Here is an 18,686-nt window from a genome sequence, read left to right on the forward strand (position 1 = left end):
GAGAGACAAAATTGGTCCCTTAGAGAATCAGAGTGGAAAACTGTGTGTGGAGCCTAGAGAAATGGGGGAGATATTGAACAGTTTATTTTATCGGTATTCATCAAAGAGAAAGATATTGGGATATGTGAGATAAAAAAAGCAAATTGGGTAAATATGGAGAATATAGTGATTATGAAAGATGTAGTGTTAGGGCTTTTGAGGAATATAAAGGTGGATAAGTCTTCGGGACCAGACGGGATCTTCCCCAGGACATTGAGAGAAGTAAAGGAGGAAATAGCAGAGGCTCTGACGGTAATTTTCCAAATGTCATTAGAGATGGGGATAGTGCTGGAGGATTGGTGTATTGCGCATGTGGTTCCGTTATTTAAAAAGGGTTCAAGGAGGAAGCCTGGCAATTATCGGCCTGTAAGTTTGACGTCTGTGGTAGGTAAATTAATGGAGAAAGTTCTTAGAGATAGTACTTATAATTATCTGGATAGACAGGGTCTGATCAAGAGCACTCAACACGGATTTGTGGGCAGAAGGTCCTGTTTGACCAATCTGATTGAATTTTTTGAAGAGGTGACTAGGAATGTGGATGAGGGTAGCGTGGTGGATGTTGTCTATATGGACTTCAGTAAGGCCTTCGATAAGGTACCACATGGAAGGTTAGTTAGGAAGGTGCAGTCTTTAGGTATAAATTTTGAGATAGTCAAATGGATTGAACATTGGCTGAAAGGGAGAGGCCAGAGAGTGGTAGTGGAAAATTGTCTGTCAGGTTGGAGGCCGGTGACCAGTGGTGTGCCTCAGGGATCTTTATTGGGCCCATTGTTGTTCGTTATATACATTAATGATCTAGATGATGGGGTGGTGAATTGGATTAGTAAATATGCAGACGATACTAAGATAGGTGGAATAGTGGATAATGAAGAAGGTTTTCAAGGATTGCAGAGGATTTGGGCTGCTTAGAAAAGTGGGCTGAAAAATGGCAGATGGAATTTAATGCTGATAAGTGTGAGGTGCTTCATTTTGGTAAGAAGAATCAGAACAGGACATACGTAGTAAATGGGAGAGCATTGATGAATACAGAAGAGCAGAAGGATTTAGGAGTAACGGTACATCGTTCCCTGAAGGTAGACACTCACGTGAATAGGGTGGTGAAGAAGGCTTTTAGTATGCTGACCTTTATCAATCATTGCATGGAATATAGGAGTTGGGATTGTATAAGGTGTTGGTGCGGCCTAATTTAGAGTTCTGTGTGCAGTTCTGATTGCCTAATTATAGGAAGGATATAAACAGAGTGGAGAGAGTGCAGAGAAGATTTACCAGAATGTTACCTGGGTTTAAGCATCTAGAGTACAGGGAGAGATTGGGCAAATTAGGTCTTTATTCTTTGGAGCGTAGAAGGTTGAGAGGGGATTTGATAGAGATATTTAAGATTATGAAAGGGATAGACAGAGTGGATGTGGATAGACTATTTCCGTTAAGAGTAGGAGAGATTAAAACAAGAGGACATGAGTTAAGAGTTAAGGGGCAGAGGTGTAGAGGTAACATGAAGGGGAACTTCTTTACTCAGAGAGTGGTAGCGGTGTGGAATGAGCTTCCGGGAGAAATAGTGGCGGCAGAGTCAATTTTATTATTTAAGAAAAAGCTGGACAGGTATGTGGATGAGAAGAAGGTCATTGTGCAGGTAGGTGGGACTAGAGAGGAGTGTTTGGTTCGGTGCAGACTAGAAGGGCCTAATGGCCTGTTTCCATGCTGTAATTGTTATGTTATGTTATGCAGCGAACGATGCAGGGAGCAGAGCTGCCTCTGTTGGTGTCTCTGGAGGCTGGCATGATGATGTCACACATTGCTGGGAGGGCCATCCGTTGGAGCCTCGTGTCACTGGAGCAGGGGCAGAGCGTCATGGTGCCTCAGCCTGTTGCGCGCTACACTTGCGCGGTGACATCATCGGAGTGGGCGATCCGATGTGGTCTGCTGACACAGAGACCCAGCTGGAGGGGGCCAACGTGGAGAGCCATGGTGCAGGTAAGTCAGCGGCAAGCAAGAAGGCCAAATTGGAGAGCCGTGGTGCCAGTAAGTGAGCAGCGGTGGCAGCGGCACGCGTGGTGCAGGCGGTCCATCAGGGCCTGCCTGTGCAGAGGTCATGTTGGGGGGAAAAGCATAGAAGTTGTTGGCGGTGGTGTTTGTGGAGTGGGTGGTCCATTGAGGTGCAGTGTCACGGCAGTGAGGGTGGAGTGCCTCGAGGGTGGCGCTTTCAGCACATGGTGCTTGTGTTGTGACGTCAAGCATTTTCTTGTGACTGGTTCCTCGCTTTCATTGCTTGGAACAGGAAATACATTGCTGAGATGAACATCCGTGTGTTCCTCTTTTGATTCAGGGTCTCTATGTTGCTGTACATCGGTAAGGTCATGGATGGACCTTGCCTTATCTAGATGTAGCAGAGGAACGTCTTATTTGACAAATCATATTAATTTCTGAGTTGCTCAAATAACATTCGTTGCCCTGGTTCATAACAGTCCTCAATACACCCGACCCCCTTTCAGCACCAGGTGTCCAGGGTCTTGTCCACCATCAATGTGACTACCTATTTGGAGTCAAGGGTGTTTCTGGGGACAACCCCACTTTAGACCCTACATATTGATTAATTTTGTTCCATATAGAAACTATGTGTTTAAATATGGAACTGTCTTTTTTTCCAGATAGTAATTTAGTATCCCACTAACAAAAGGTCCCTCCGTGCCTGACCATTTACCATGTATATTCTACCTTGGTTTGTCCTTCCAAAATTCGACACCTCACACTTGTCTGCATTAAATTCCATCTGTCATTTTTCAGCCCATTTTATCGGCTGATAAGATTTGAAAAACCATCTTCGCTGTCCACAACACCTCCAGTCTTGGTGTCATCTGCAAACTTGCTGATCCAATTTACCACATTATCATCCAGATCATTGATGTAGATGACAATCCACAAAGGTCCCAGCACCGATCCCTGAGGTACACCAGTAACCTCAGATCTCCAGTCTGAGAAGCAATCACCCACCACTACTCTCAGGCTTCTGCTGTCCAGCCATTGTTGAATCCAGTTCAGTACTTCACCATGAATACCTAGCATCTAACCTTCTGAACTAACCTTCCACATGTGACCTTGACAACATCCATGCCCTTTCTGTCATCAACTTTCCTGGTAACGTCCTTGAAATATAGAGTTACAAGATTGACCAGCTTCTGGCTATCCAAATGTCCAATCTCTTAGAACACCTTCCAATAATTTACTGACTACTGACATCAGGCTCACCAGATCTATAATTTCAAGAGTGACTTCTGGAGCCTTTTTTAAACAACAGAACAACGTGAGCTACCCTCCAATCCTCTGGCACCTCACCCTTGGTGAAAGACATTTTAAATATTTCTTCCAGAGCCCCTGGAATTTCGACACTCACCTCCCTCAAGGTCCTATCAGGCCCAGGGAATTTATCTCCCTTTAATTACTTCAGACAGCAAGCACTTCCTCCTCTTTAATCTGCATCAGTTCCATGAACTCACTGTTTGTTTTCCTAAATTCTCACCATTCTGTGCCTGTTTTCTGAGTGAATTCTGATGAAAAAAACAATTAAGAGCTCCCCCAAAGCCGACCACTCTGATCTTCAAGGGGACCAATTTTGTCCCTTCCCATCCTTTGCTCTTAATATACTCGTAGAAACCCTTAGGAATTACCTTCACATTGTCTGCCAAACCAATCGTTTAGCCATCCTGATTTCTGGAAACATTGGTTCATGATTCCTCAAAATTGATAAGGAGCACTCAGGAAGAATTGAGGATTTCAAATTACACTCTGACCAAGTTGAAGCCCAGATACAGCCCACAGATGCAGCCGAGATACAGCCCAGATAGAGCCCAGATACAGCCCACGGATGAGCCCACATATACAGCCCAGATAGAGTCCACAGATGTAGCCCACAGATACAGGCTAAATACAGCCCACAGATACAGCCCACAGATATAGCCCAGATACAGCCCATCTTCCTGTCCTCCTCTGCCTGTCCCCCCTTGGCTACATAGTTACAGAACACACATTAAGTCATCCTCAGTCCCAAGACGATCATGCAGTCTCCCTCTTGGGCACAGGTGCTAGAGTTGTTCCGAACCTTGTGAATCCAGAGTGACGTCTGCGTGTCGCTTTTGGAATGGTGCTGATGGTGGAGCAGTGTCTCCCAGCAGTAGAAGTCCACGTAAGCGACCTGTTTCATCGAGAAGTTACTGGGCGGGAAACAAGTTATTTGCGATCCTGAAAAACAAAGGAATTTTGATGGATTTAAACAGGAAGGTCTGCTGACCTTGTGATCATTGTGCGCAATAGACAAAGGTGTTGGAGAAACATGCAGCATTTAAATGGTGACCAAGTTTTGGACCTGAGCTCTTCATCAAGGTGTGAGCAAAATTTGGCAAGTTGCAGAATTACCACTTGTTGGTTGTGCAAAATAAACTGTTCTCAATGCACACAAGTAAACAAATCAAGAAAAGTAAATAAACTGACTGCAATACAGGTAGAAAACAAACTAGAAAAAGTAAATAAAAATGATGTCAGGTACTGACCAACAGCCTCTGCCCTGAGGAATGTTACGGAGAGCTCACTCCAGCATCATGTAAGGCCATCTCTTTCCCCTTTCAGGTGGTGTTCAAAGGGAACTATCTTACAGTTGGTGTAGCGGTTAGAGCATCACCTTTATAGCACCAGTGATCGGGACCAAGGTTCGAATCCCACGCTGTCTGTAGGGAGTTTGTACGTTCTCCACATGTCTGCGTGGGGATCTGGATTCCCCCCCCCCCCCCACTGTTCGAAGTGTTCTGGGGGTGTAGGTTAATGGAGTGTAATTGGGAAGCAAGGCTCATGGGCAAAAATGACCTGTTATCACGCTATATGTCTAAAAAAGGTTGTGCCTGAGTGTAGGGCCTTGAATGGACCCCATGTCACTGAAGTTCAAGGGTCCTGTGGTAGGATCCCCATAATGTACACCCCAATGAGAAAAGAAGAAAGCTGAACCTGGGAATCTTGTCTCTCCCAGACTCCCAAACAGTGATTCAGAGGGGCTGCGTTCTCCAACCAAAGTTAAAGTTCACATTTATTGTCCGAGCACAAACAGGACTTAAGCTCATAAGATCCAAGAGCATTGAGCCCATTGAGTCTGCTGATGCATTCTCCCACATTGCCTCACTCCCCTGCCAACTCCCCATAACCTTTGATACTCTTGTAACGCCTGCTCCCAGCAGCGCTACTGAATGAAGCAAGTCTGCACAACATGATGGTGAACCAATAACTGATTTTATTTCAACCTCTCGCACTGATTTTAGGGGTCGACCCACTTGCTGTCTGGGATGCGCTGGAAGTGGCCTCCATGCGTTGTGAAGTCACTGCCTGCCCAGCAACATGCAATCAGGAAGTGGCGGCATCTCCAAGGCAATGCATGTCACCAAACAAAGGCTTCTCCTGAGAGTAGAGAAGGGGGGGCCTGCGCCATCTTGTACCAACCGACTGAAGTGGCGATTTGGCCCATCTAACTGCACGGTCATTCGGCCCACTACACCAATCACCCTCCTCACCCCCAGAATTGCTGCCAACCTTTGAGCAGGTCCCAGTACTGTCTTAGGTGAGAGGCCTCTGTGTCTGACCTGGGGAGCTGGAACAGGTTGCCCTGAGTCCAAATGCATTGTCTTGAGGTGGTCAATGGTAAACATGTCCTGCTGCCCGCTGATGTCCAGGGTGAAAACGACATCATCGCACTGCAACACCTTGATAGGGCCACTGTAGGGGTGTTCCGTTCTGTCCTCTCCACATGAAAATGTAGTTGGTGGACTGTAGGTCTGTGGGGATACAGCAGGGTGGAGAACCGTGCCAGGGAGGTGGCGGAGGTTTCAGCTTACCAGTCTGTTCCCTCAATCACTGGAGGACATCTAAGGCACTGGGTTGTGGGCCAGGAGGGTTGAAGTGAATGTCCCCTGGGATGGTAAGCAGGGAACTGTACACCATCTCGGCTGACGATGCTGGCAGATCTTCTTTTGGTGCTGTGTGAATTCCCAACAGCACCCATGGGTGTTTGTCCATCCAATTAGTGCCCTGTAGTTGAGCTTTTAGGGTTGCCTTCAGGTGGCAGTGGAAACGCTTGGCCAGGCCGCTTGCCCGAGGGTGGTAGGTTGTGGTGTGGTGCAACCGGCTGCCGCAGAACTTGTTTAGGTTGGCCCAGAGTGAGGACATGAACTGGATCCCTCAGTCCAAGGTGATGTGGGTCAGGACTGAAACGTGCGATCCAAGTGGACAAAAAGACTCTGGCACAAGTTGTAGTGAACTGGGATTCACGAGAGGTGTCTTGTACTAACGACTGGTCCCGCCTCAAGGCCCTTCCCCCCCCCCCCCAATGGACCCGTATATAACCCTGGTTTCCCACCAAAACCCTGAACCCCTCTGAAGCCTGTTTGTGAACCCTCCATATGTTGTAAGCTAATAAAAGTATTAGATCTCCCTCCAGTCGAGTGTGAGCTTTCATCCAAATTTATTACCTTAACAAACAATAATGGAGGTGTTGTTCAGGCTCAGTTTGCTGCTAATAGACCCCCAGTCCCCTAACGCAGCTGAGGAGTTCGTATATTGGCTAGACGGCTTCGAGACCTACCTGAACATGACCAGGGACGTCTTCCACACAGGTGAGTTCCGTAGGTCGGCGCTCATCTCCAGGGTAGGGACAAAAGGTTATGCTGTCATCTGACACTGCCTAACGTATGATGCCATCATCGAGGCGCTGAAGGCCCACTACATGAAGGCCCCAAGCAAGGTCCTAGCGAGGTGCCAGCTCGCCCTACGCTGCCAATGGCCCGGAGAGTAGATTGATGACTTCCTACTGGATCTGTGGATACTGGCTAAGAAGTGCAAGTATGAGGCAGCTTTGGGCCGTGTCTGAGGGGATGAGCAGAACTGGGACGCCCTAGTCACAGGTGTCTGCTCGAGGTATGTGAAGCAGCGACTGCTTGAGTAGAGAAGGAAGGACCTCGCTAGCCATGTCGACCTGGCCAAATCACTGGAACAGGCCAGACTTGAGAATGACGACCTTGAGGCCAGTGAACTTGTGGTATTGGGTGCTCCTTCTATGGTGGCCCCCGATCTAATGGCTGCCACTTCCCAAGCCCGGGAGTGCTTTTTCTTTGGCAAGGGACAATAGCCCCGTGCCTGTTGCCCAGTCAAAGACTCAGTGTGCTCCAGCTGTGGGAAGAAGGGACATTGGGTGAGGGTCTGCGCGCCAAAGAAAGTCCACGGCCTGTACTGCTCCTGGATCTGATTCCAGCCCCAGACTCACCCGAGATCACCTGCTGCACAACCCTGTTCGGGACACGCTGATCTAAGGAAGTGATGTCCACGTGTTGTGGAGCCACTGCCTGCCCAGCAACATGCAACCAGGAAGTGGTGGCATCTCCTGTGTCACCAAACACGGGCTTCTCCTGAGAAAGGAAGGGGGGCCCCACGCCATCTTGTACCAACCGACTGGGGCGGTGAATCTGCCCTTCTACTCATGCGGTCTCTGGGCCCGCTACACCCTGACTATTCTGATATCTATCAACCTCTGCCTTAACAACCTGGCATCCACAGCTGCCTGTGGTGACAAACTTGAAAGGTTCACTACTCTGGCTAAAGAAATTCCTCTGTACCCCTGTTTTAAAATGGCACCCTTCAATCCTGAAGTTGTGCCCTCTTGTTCTGAACTCCCCTACATGGGAAACAACTTTGCCATATTTCTTCTGTCCAGGTTGTAGAGTGCGTCGAAAGAATCAAAGGCTTGTTGATCCAAACAAAGGCTTTTATTAACTAGAAGACTGGAGTGTATCACATGTAGGTCGACCAGTCCAGAATGACCTGGTCTGGCTAGGAGCAACACTTTAAGACCTGCCAGTAGGCGTGGCTATGCTCTTAGCCAATCACAGTCATCCTACACCACAATCTGTACATATACACGTTGGTGATAGAATCTGTACTATCACACAGGCTTTTCAACATTTCAAGTGCCTCTGTGAGGTCTTCCCTCATTCGACTGAAGTCCAAGGTGTATGGTCCAAAAGACATCAAACATTCCTCATCTGCTGATCCCGTACAACCCTGAGATGTTTTCCCTGTGATACTGGATCAGGCCTCCACACTTGGGTCAGGACCCGCTCCTGCATTAAAGAAGTATGTGATTCCCTAAGTGTGTATCAACATTCAAATTTTGCACCTTTGCTGTCAATCAAGTATTGCGCACCATTTAACGTTACTGGCTGCTGGTTCCCATCCAGTTCGCCATGGAGCTCTGTGCATGACTGTGCAGTTGTTCTGAAGATGAAGAATAATTACTGCATATTGCACTTGGAAGTGCTGCACAATCTTCCACGGTTTAGCTTAAAACACACAAAGAAATGTGTCCTGGGTTCAGTATGGAATTAATTAATTGAATTAATAAACAGAATAAATAAGGGAACATCTTGATATTAGGTGTTCAAGGGGTTTTTTATTGGTTAAAGAAAAATGTTGGCAGCAAAGAAGCAGATATTGACCTGTTGAAGCAGAGTTGTTCCTGGACTTGTTTCAAGAGGAATAGAATATAAGAGTGGGGGTCTGATCTTGAGGTTTTATGGGCCCTGGTGAGACCTCATTTGGAGTATTGTGAGCAGTTTTGGGCTTCTCATTTAAGGAAATTTGTTAGAGTGCATTCAGGGGAGGTTCACGGTGATGATTCTGGGAATAAAAAGTTATAGGAGGAACATTTAATGGTTCTTGGCCTGTTCGCATTGGAATTTAGGAGAATGGGGGTGGGGGGAGGGACTCCTCATTGAAATATTTCACGTTGAAAGGCATGGACGGAGTCAAAGCAGAAAGATTGTTTCCCATGGTGAGAGAGTCTAGGACATGCCAGCACAACTTCAGGATGGAAAGGGATCCACTTAGAACAGATGCAGAGGAATTTCTTTACCCAGAGGGTGGTAAATGTGTGGAATTTGTTGCCACAGGCAGTTGTGGAGGCCGGGTCAGTAGGTGTATTTATAAGGCAGAGGCTAATCAAGGTTATGGGAAAAGACAAGGGAGTGGGGCTGAGTGGACACATTTCTTTGTGTGTTTTAAGCTAAACCGCGGAGGATTGTGCAGGGTTAATGGGATGGGCCTATTTCTGCTCCTATGTCTTGTGGATTATCAAAAAGATTCACGAGTTCTTGTAGCTTGAATATCTTGGTTTGCCTTATTAGTCTCTCATTAAATGTTAGTCATAAAGATTTTTTTCTGTGACCGAGGGCACTGAGAATTGAAATGTAATGCTTTCTTTCTAAATCCTTGGTCAGTTTCCATCTGAAATATGTTCAGTTCTGGGCACCTGCCTCTGACACTCCCAAAACAGTGTGGAAGTTGACATCAGTTGTGAAGAATATTGACAGGGAAATGGTGTTGTGCCGTACATAGTTTGCCATATTGAATTAAATAGTTGAACAGGTTTGAGATAATGCAAAGCTTAGACATGTTCGGTGACCCACCGCGGTGGCGGCGATCGAACTGGCGTTCTGCACGGTGAGCACAACCAAAGGCCAGGCGCCTACACAGCGGCACTGGCCCCAAGCAAACCAGGGGGTGAATGGCAAGGACGGCTGAAAGGCCAGTATCCCCAAAATGGCGCTGGCCTTGCTGTACAACCAAAAGACAGGGACAGTGCGCAGGGAAGGGCATTGTTATGCAGGAAGTACCCACGTGTAGGAAACCTGCATGTTGTGACGTCAGCCAAGGGGGGCAAGTATAAAAGTTGGGCCTGAGGCCAAATAAAACTCAGAGCTTAACCTGACTACACTACATGTGTGACTTCTTTTGTGTACCACGCAGCTACAGTTGGTGATCCCGACAGTTTAGACGGCATCTAAACCCAGCAATGAGTGAACAATCAGCAGTTAACACAGTCACTCTCAAGCTGCCGACCTTCTGGACGAATCAACCACGCGTGTGGTTTGACCAGGCTGAGGCGCAGTTCCAGATCCAGCAGATCACAACAGAATCCACCCAGTATTACCACGTGGTGAGCACCCTGGACCAGGACACAACAGGCCAAGTAGCTAATTTCATCCAGGAACCCACATTGGAAAGTGCATACACAATCTTCAAGGACTTGCTGATCGAGACTTTCAGGCTCTCACAGCGTGAGAGAGGTGTACGTCTGCTCCACCTGGATGGGGCTGGGGACAGGCCCCCTTCAGCCTTCATGAACGAGATGCTGGCCATCATGGGTAAACACGAGCCCTGCATCATGTTCGAGAAGGCATTCCTGGAGCAACTGCCCAAGGACATCCCACTGCTCCTGGCAGGCGTTGACTTCAGCGACCCCTGGAAAGTTGCAGCACGAGTGGACGTTCTGTGGAAACAGAAAAGAGAGTGCTTGGCGTCTGTCGGGCTCATCACTCAAGCCTGCAGCCAGACCCATGCAGACTCCCCGAGAGAACAGCAGCCCCACAGAGGAGGGGACCCTAACGACCAGTGAAGAATCTACCCCCAGTGATGGGGTGCCGGAGTCCGCCGGTGCAGACCGCCATACATGTTTCAGGGAAACACCGGGGCCAGCTGTCACTAGTGGCCATGATGGCTGGCCAACAAGACAGCCTCCAGTGGGTGTGAGGGTGATCTGGCTGCAACATCTGTCACCCTATTGATCGCTAGGGATGATTCGGCTGATCTGGCTGGCAAGCCGGGTGTCACCTTCCCTCACAGTTCCATGTGTGTCCCTCCCGAAGCTCAGCATTCAGTTGCAGAGGATGGGCCCCCTAGAGAGGATCACTCCGCCAGTCTAGGGTATGTGATGTAGCTACTCCCCTGCTAGTCTAACCCTCAAAGAGAGCCTTCAGTACTTTTGGGACTGCCAGTCCAGACGATGTTTCCTCAGACACAGGAGTAGAGGTCAGCGTCCTGCCCCCGTTGGGACAGGATACCAGGAACAGGCAGTCAGGGCCAACGCTGAGGGCTGCCAACAACAGCACGATCTGGACCTATGGAACCCGCAAGGTCCAACTGCAATAGGGAGGCAGTCTTTTCTCATGGATGTTCACGCTGGCCACAGTGGAACAGCTGATCCTCGCTGTAGATTTCCTGTGCGCCCATAGCCTGTTTGTGGACCTCAAGGGTCAGAGATTAGTCCATGCCAAGACTTTCCAAATCTTCCCCCTCAAAGACGCCAAGGTCCCAGTACTCCACCTGGACTCCATGCAGCAATTGACCTATGAATATGCCAAGGTCCTGGCCGAGTTCCCTGCAGTGCTCATTTCCCAATTTACCACGGCGATGCCCCGGCATGGAATACAGCACCATATCCTGACCCAGGGCCTGCCACTCCATGCAAGAATAAGACGCCTTCCTCCAGAGCAGCTCCAGCTGGCGAAGGAAGAATTCAAGAAACTGGAGGAGCTTAGTATCATACGGCGGTCAGACAGCCAATGGCTTACCCCTGCATATGGTGCCCAAAGCAACTGGGGGCTGGAATCCTTGCGGCGACTACCACCGGCACAACAAGGCCACAACATTGGATCGATACCCCTTGCTGCACATCCAGGACTTGGTGGCTAACCTGCATGGGGAAAAGATCTTTTCCAAAGTGGACCTCATGCATGGATAACATCATATCCCGATACACCACAATGATATCCCCAAGACCTCCAGCATCACCCCGTTTGGCCTGTTCGAATTTCTTTGAATGCCGTTTGGACTGAAGAACATGGCACAGACCTTCCAGCTGCTAATGGCCGCAATGGGCTGAGACCTGGACGGCACCTTCGGATACCTGGACGACATCCTCGTGGCAAGCAGGAACCAACAAGAATACACGATGCACCTCCACAATCTCTACACCTGAGTGAGCAAGTTCGGCCTGACGATCAACCCAGCCAAATGCCAGGTCAGGTTGGAGGCCCTTGACTTCCTGGGCTACAGGATAACCAGGTGTAGTGATGTAATGTATTATGCTGACTGCTTGCTATTAGTTATGACTGTGTGGTGGTGTGGTGGTACACCACCGGCCTACTGCAGGGGGCAACCTCTGACCCTGCAGGAGTGTAAGGGAACAGGACAATGCCTGGCCTGCTGTCAATCAGTCAGCCTGAATGGATCAAGCCCCACGCGGTCGGGTGTCAATCACCCTCCGGGATATAAGCCTGCGCCGGCCTCCTGAGGCCTCACTCAGAATTGCTGCAACCACAGCCAGCCTGGGTCTGTGTGGGTTAAAGCCTGTTGTACAGTCTTACCTTGTGTGTGTCTGATTCTGGCTAACAGCGTACCACAGACTGTAGATTGGCTCCACCCTACTGGTATAACAGATGGTGCAAATTAACCCACTGGTCAGTGGAGGGGGCTTCTTCTGTTAATAAAAGCCTATAGTATGATACGTCTGGTCATTGCTTATGGCATATCACCAGGGAAGGAGCCACACCGCTACCCAGCAAAGTGGGGGCATCCAGAAGTTTCCTGGGCCCATCACAACCAAGAGACTACAGGAGTTTGTGGAGATGATCAACTTCTATCACAGGTTCATCCCCTCAGCTGCCCGGATCATGCGGCCCTCGTTTGCCCACATGCGGGCAAAGTAAAGGACATCATATGGGATGAGGAGTTAGTGGAGGCCTTTGTGAAGGCCAAGGTACCCGTGGCAGGTGCCGCTCTTCTGACACACCCCAGGGCAGATGATCAGCTGAGTTCTGAAGCAGCAGATCGAAGGAAATTGGTGGCCGCTAGCTTTCTTCAGCAAACATCTGCGGCCTCCGAAACTGAAGTACAGCACTTTCGACAAAGAGCTGCTGGTGCTGTACTTAGCCATCCACCACTTTAGGTATTTCTTAGAGGGCAGGTCTTTCGCGGCCTTCACAGACCACAAGCCTCTGACTTTCACCTTTGCTAAAATCTCCGACCACTGGTCAGCCTGTAAGTAACGACACCTGTCTTACATCTCGGACTACACCACAGATGTAAGGCACATCTCTGGCAAGGACAACATGGTGGCCAACTCACTATCCATGCACTATCAAGGGGAGTGGACTTCATGGCACTGGCGGAGGCACAACAGAGAGACAAGGAGATGCCCCAATACAGGACTCCCATATCGGGACTGCAGCTCCAAGATATCTAAGTCAGCACAGATTACACCACCTTCCTGTGCCATGTGGGCCACCAGCCAGGTCAGACCTATCATCCCAGCGGCTTGGAGATGGCAGGTTTTTGATTCCATCCACGGACAGGCTCACTCATCCATTAGGACCAAGGTCCACACATGTGGCATGGATTTCAGAAACAGGTCAGTGGGTGGGTGAAGGCATTCACGCAGAACCAAACAACCAAAGTACAGTGGCATACCAAGACCCCACCTCAGCACTTCGAGCTGGCAGAACAAAGGTTCGACCACATCCATGTGGACATAGTAGGGCCCTTACCAGTATCTCAGGGTTTCCGCTACCTGTTCACAATGTTCAACTGCTTCAGCAGGTGGCCAGAAGCAGACCCACTGGCAGACACGCCCACAACCTCATACGCCAGGGCCTTCATCTCGTCCTGGGTGGCGTGGTTCAGGTTACCATCACATATCACATCTGTCAGAGGGTCCCAGTTCACCTCCAGCCTGTGATCTGACCTCACCAGCCTGTGGGGCGCCCACCTACACCTCACAGCAGCCTACCACCAAATGGGTTGGTGGAGCACTTCCACAGGCACCTCAAGGCTGACTCATGACCAGTCTCCAAGGACCTAAATGGGTAGACGAACTACCATGGGCACTGTTGGGTATCCACACGGCACCCAAGGAGGACCTCAACACCTCTTTGCCAAACTCATCTATGGAGCTCCACTGGTGGCCCCGGGGGAATTCGTATTACCCCAGGTGGACAGCAGAAAGACTCACAGCTTTCCTCTGCAGGCTGAGGGAAAGAGTCAGAAACCTGGTGCAGACTTCATCTTTCAGGCAAAGACACATGAGGACCAACATTCCCAAAGACCTACAAGACTGTGAGTATGTTTTTATTCACAGGGGTCCACATCATCCACTGCTGCAGAGGCCAAACGAGGGTCCATTCCAGGTCATCGGTAACAACGGAGCTACATTCAAGCTGGAGGTCGGAGGCAAGAAGGAAGTTTTCACAATGGACAGGCTAAAGCCGGCATATCTGACCCGGCATGCCCCGGTCGATACACTTGCACCATGCCAGAGAGGCAGGCCACCGAAGCCTGCAGAGACCCTGCCTCCGGGCACCAAGGACAACACCGCTGGTTCTGGGAGAGGGTCATGTGGCGGCACACTGCCACAGAAATCAAGCCATCGTTCCGGGCGGTGAGCGCAACTAAAGGCCAGCAGTCCGAGCAGCAACACTGGCCCCGACAAGCAAACCGGCAAGGGCAGCTTAAATGCCAGGGATCCCAAAATGGTACTAGCCTTGCTGCACAGCCAACAGTCAGAGACAGTGCATGGGGAAAAGGGTTTGTTTTGCAAGGAGGTACCCATGCATGGGAAACCCACTTTTGTTATGTGGGTCGTGATGTCAGCCAAGTGGGGGCCACGGCGGGAACAGTGCAAGTACAAAAATTGGGCCTGAGCCCTAATAAAACTCAGAGCTTAACCTGACTACACTACATGGGTATCTTCCTTTGAGGAGGACACGGCTACACATGCTTATATAAGAGAGAATTTTACACAGCTTCCAAAGAACTTGATAGCTGTCAACATGCAGGAATATTTCTCTGCAATAAGTTCTCTCAAAAAATAAAGTGATGCTGTACTTTGGGATGGATTTTTAAATTTAGACATACAGCACGGTAACAGGCCCTTTCGACCTATGAGTGTGTGCTGCCAATTTACACCCAATTGACTCACAACCCCAGTACGTTTTGAAAGGATGAACTCCTTTGCTCTTAACGTCTGTGCCTCTAATTGTCACACAGCATCTTGCCCATGCCGACCAAAATGTCCCATCCACACTTGTCCCACCTGCCTACGCTTGGCCCACATACCTCCAAACTCATCCTATCTGTCCATTCTTAAACATTGCAATAATACCTGCCTCAATGGTAGCTGCAAAGCATCAGATTGGAGGTCAATATGGAGTGTGATTAAAATCGCGCGATCAACCTACAAGGAACAGAGCTTAAAAAGGCCTCAGAGAGTCATTAGAAAACCTTTACCACCCAGCCCTTAGTATGTCTGAGACACTATCTTCAAGGAAGAGATTCATGAGCTTAAACCCCACGGCTGCCAGGTTGCGAAACTGCTTCTTCCTGCTTGCGGTGAGACTGTGGAACCATTTTAGAAACATGTATATTATCTTGATATATATTTATTTTGAATCGCTATGCATATACATTATTTGCGTGTGGAGTGTACTGTGTGTCCGCATGTGTGCACAGTGATCTGGAGATCATTGGGTTGTATATGTATATGTACAATCAAAAGACATTAAACTTGAACAACCACCTCCTCAGGTAGTTCATTCCATACACTCACCACCCTCTGTGTGAAAATGGTATCCCTCGGGTTCCTGTTAAACTCTCCCCCCTCTCACTTTCAACCTGCGTCCTCCAGCTACTGATTCTCCTACTCTGAGCAAAAGATGCTCTGCATTCCCCCGATCCCCTCCTCATGATATTGTACACCTCGATGAGATCACCCTCATCCTGCTGCACCTCAGGATTAAGACCCAGCTCAACATCTCCTGATCGATCAGGCCCCCGAGTCTTGGCAACATTTCCGTAAATCTTTCACATCCAGTGCACGAGGCCATTGTTTCAGCTTCCCACATTCCTTCCTCGCTTCCAACTGCCAGAGGAAGGAGGGTGGAATTTGAACCCACAGACTTCAAATTCAAGATGAAAATGCAATTGCTGAATCCACACATGATGTAAAAAAAGTTGGGATGATACATAAAAAAATCTCATCATGAAATAATTTTATAAGCAATGTTTTTGCAGGAAGAAGCAGTTTAAACCAGCTCCATTACAAATAGATTTAGTATCCCTGCCTAATTACAAAATTCCATCTTTTGTTACATTAATCAGCTAATTTTAATTAATTATTAAACCTTTCATCAATTCAGTGTTCATTAAACATGAGCAAAGCATTCGCCAAAACGTAAACATTCATTAATTCAGCCCTTGATTAAATACTACTTGATCGGTAGGATCTATGAACTGTCATTGTTAAAATGTGATCAGAGATCCATTTCACAAAGGACAGTGACACCAAGTATATTCAGACTCACGAAGAGAGAGTTCTTTAGCGAGCACGGCTGATACCAGAAGAAGAGGAAGTCCCACGGAGATGAACTTGACGATTCGGTCCGTTGGCAGCTCTAAGCGCAAGCCTTTGGTTCTGGTATCCTTCGGCTCCCGGATAAGGGAATCGGATAAAATAAATTCAGTCGCTATACTTGCAATGGACATTCTGAGTGAGAGCTGTAACAGCAAAGGAGGCCTGAGGGGAAAGAATTCTGTCCGATCTCAATGCAAATAAACTGAATGTCTCAAATTAAAAAGCTGCACCTTCAATCTGTTTGTAGGGATAAAAGTGCACCAGAATGTTGAAAATGGCAGCCTTAAAGATTATATGGGAACAGAGGCAGAATCAGAACTAATTGCAAGTTGTGATGCCAAGAAACAGATGAGGTTGGAACTGAGTACAGAAGGGGGGGGACTGGCGCCACTTCTCAGACCAGCCCAAGCATAAAGACAGTCTCACTGCCAGATTAGAGACTTCACTGCAAGATCACTGAGATAATGTGGAGTAATGTGGTTAATCTATGGAGAGAAGCAGCCTGCAGTAGTCAGGCAGCCCAGGAGAAATCAAAGCAGATGGTTCCGCCCGTTGCTTACACCATCACCACGTGGTGCATCTGCAGAACAGAAAGCAGCTTGGGTGGCCTGAGTCTTATCGAAAGCAGTTGGCAATGGAAAACCCAGCATCAAGCAAAACGTGCTGGAAGTCTGAACCCATAGCAGAGCAACCTGGAAATTTACAACACAGTACCAGGCCCTTCAGATCTCGATTTTGTGCCTACCAAATAACCTACTCTAACAACTGTCTGGAATCTCTATACCCTTGCATTTCTCTGTCCCATGTACCTATCCAACAGTCTCTTAAAAGATTCAATTGTACCAGTCTCCACCACTAATGCCGACAGTGCATTCCATGCACCCGCCACTCTGTGTCAAGAACTGTACATCCCCCGTGTCTCCCAAGCACGTTAAAACTATGCCACGTCATATGTTGACCATTTCAGCAAATCAATGCCTCTCATCATCTTGTGCCCCTCTATCAGATCACCTCTCATCCTCCATCATTCCATGAGAAAAGCCCATGTTCACACAACCTCTCCTCATATGGCTTGCTCTCCAATCCAGAAAGCATCCTTGTAAATCTCCTCTGCCCCCTCTCTATAGCACCCACATTTTCCTATCCAGGCAGCATCCTTGTAAATCTCCTCTTCCCCCTCTCTATAGCACCCACATTTTCCTATCCAGGCAGCATCCTTGTAAATCTCCTCTTCCCCCTCTCTATAGCACCCACATTTTCCTGTCCAGGCAGCATCCTTGTAAATCTCCTCTGCCCCCTCTCTATAGCGTCCACATTTTCCTGTAATGAGGTGACCAGAATGGAACTCAATATTTCAGGAGGGGTCTGACTAAGGTCTGAGAGAGCTGTAATATTATCTCACAGTTCTTGAACTTGATCCCACAGTTAATGGTGGCCAACACACCATCCACATTCTGAGCAACACCGTCAACCTGTACAACAGCTTTGAGTGTCCTGTGGACACAGGCCCCAAGACAGGCTTTTCTAACTCTTTCCTATTCAATAGACAGTAGGAATGATAGCCAGGACAGGGACGTGCTCCTCTTGCAGAATGTGGATAATTAGGGATGTATCCCTAACCACTTCATCTCCAAGATGGGCATCCAGCTGCAGCTTCTGACAGTCCGTGTTAGGGAATGGAGCTGGTGTTGGATGAATTCTGGATCATTTGGAAGGCTGCAGGGGTGAAAGACAGGAGTTTCAGGGATGCATTCATGCGTAAGAGCCAGGAGAAAGATAACTGGGTGACAGTCAGGAAAGGGAACAGGCAGGCAGTACATGGTATCCCTGTGTCCATTCAACTCTCAACAAGTAAACCCCCTTGGATACTGCTGTGAGGAGATGAGCTATCTGGGCCAGGCAGCAGCCAGACCAATCGTACCGTGGTCAGGTCTGAGCTTCAGAAGGGAAGGGTAAGGTCAGGTAGAGCGATAGTCACAGGGAACTCGGGAGTTGGAGAACAGATAGGAGATTCTGCAGCCATAGAAAAGACTCCAGGATATTCCCTGTGTTGCCTTCTGGGAGCTCAGGTCCAGGATCTCTCTGAGTGGGTACAGAATATTCTTAAGGGGGAGGGTGAACAGCCAGAGGTTGTGGTACATATTGGTACCACTGACACTGGCACAGGCAGGAGTGGGGTAGAGGTCCTACAAAGTAATTCATGTGATAAAATCTTTAAATAAAGTTTTTAAAAAAAAGGATACTAACTGTGGCACTCGAGGTGATGGCTATGGTGAAGGATGATGTGTTGGATGCGGAGGCTGGTGGGTTGGCAGCTGAGGACAAAGGGAATCCTTCTTTTTTGTTTTGAGGGGTGGGGGGGCGGGGTCCAGGACAGATA

The 18,686-nt window shown here is 48.5% G+C and overlaps 1 protein-coding gene across 1 annotated transcript in view; it reads right to left on the reverse strand.

Moving 5' to 3' along the window:
- LOC138740977 (pannexin-3-like) overlaps positions 1 to 16,556 on the reverse strand; it is a 48,894-nt gene extending 32,338 nt beyond the window's left edge. The window contains exons 1-2 of the mRNA XM_069894358.1: positions 16,257 to 16,556; positions 4,133 to 4,272 (exon numbers count right to left, since the gene is read on the reverse strand). Coding sequence (XP_069750459.1) covers positions 4,133 to 4,272; positions 16,257 to 16,437 — 321 coding nt within the window. The 5' untranslated portion in view covers positions 16,438 to 16,556. The remainder of the gene's footprint in view (positions 1 to 4,132; positions 4,273 to 16,256) is intronic.
- Between the last annotated feature and the right edge of the window lie 2,130 nt (positions 16,557 to 18,686).

The sequence above is a fragment of the Narcine bancroftii genome, chromosome 8, assembly GCF_036971445.1.
Source record: "Narcine bancroftii isolate sNarBan1 chromosome 8, sNarBan1.hap1, whole genome shotgun sequence".
Classification (NCBI taxonomy): domain Eukaryota; kingdom Metazoa; phylum Chordata; class Chondrichthyes; order Torpediniformes; family Narcinidae; genus Narcine; species Narcine bancroftii.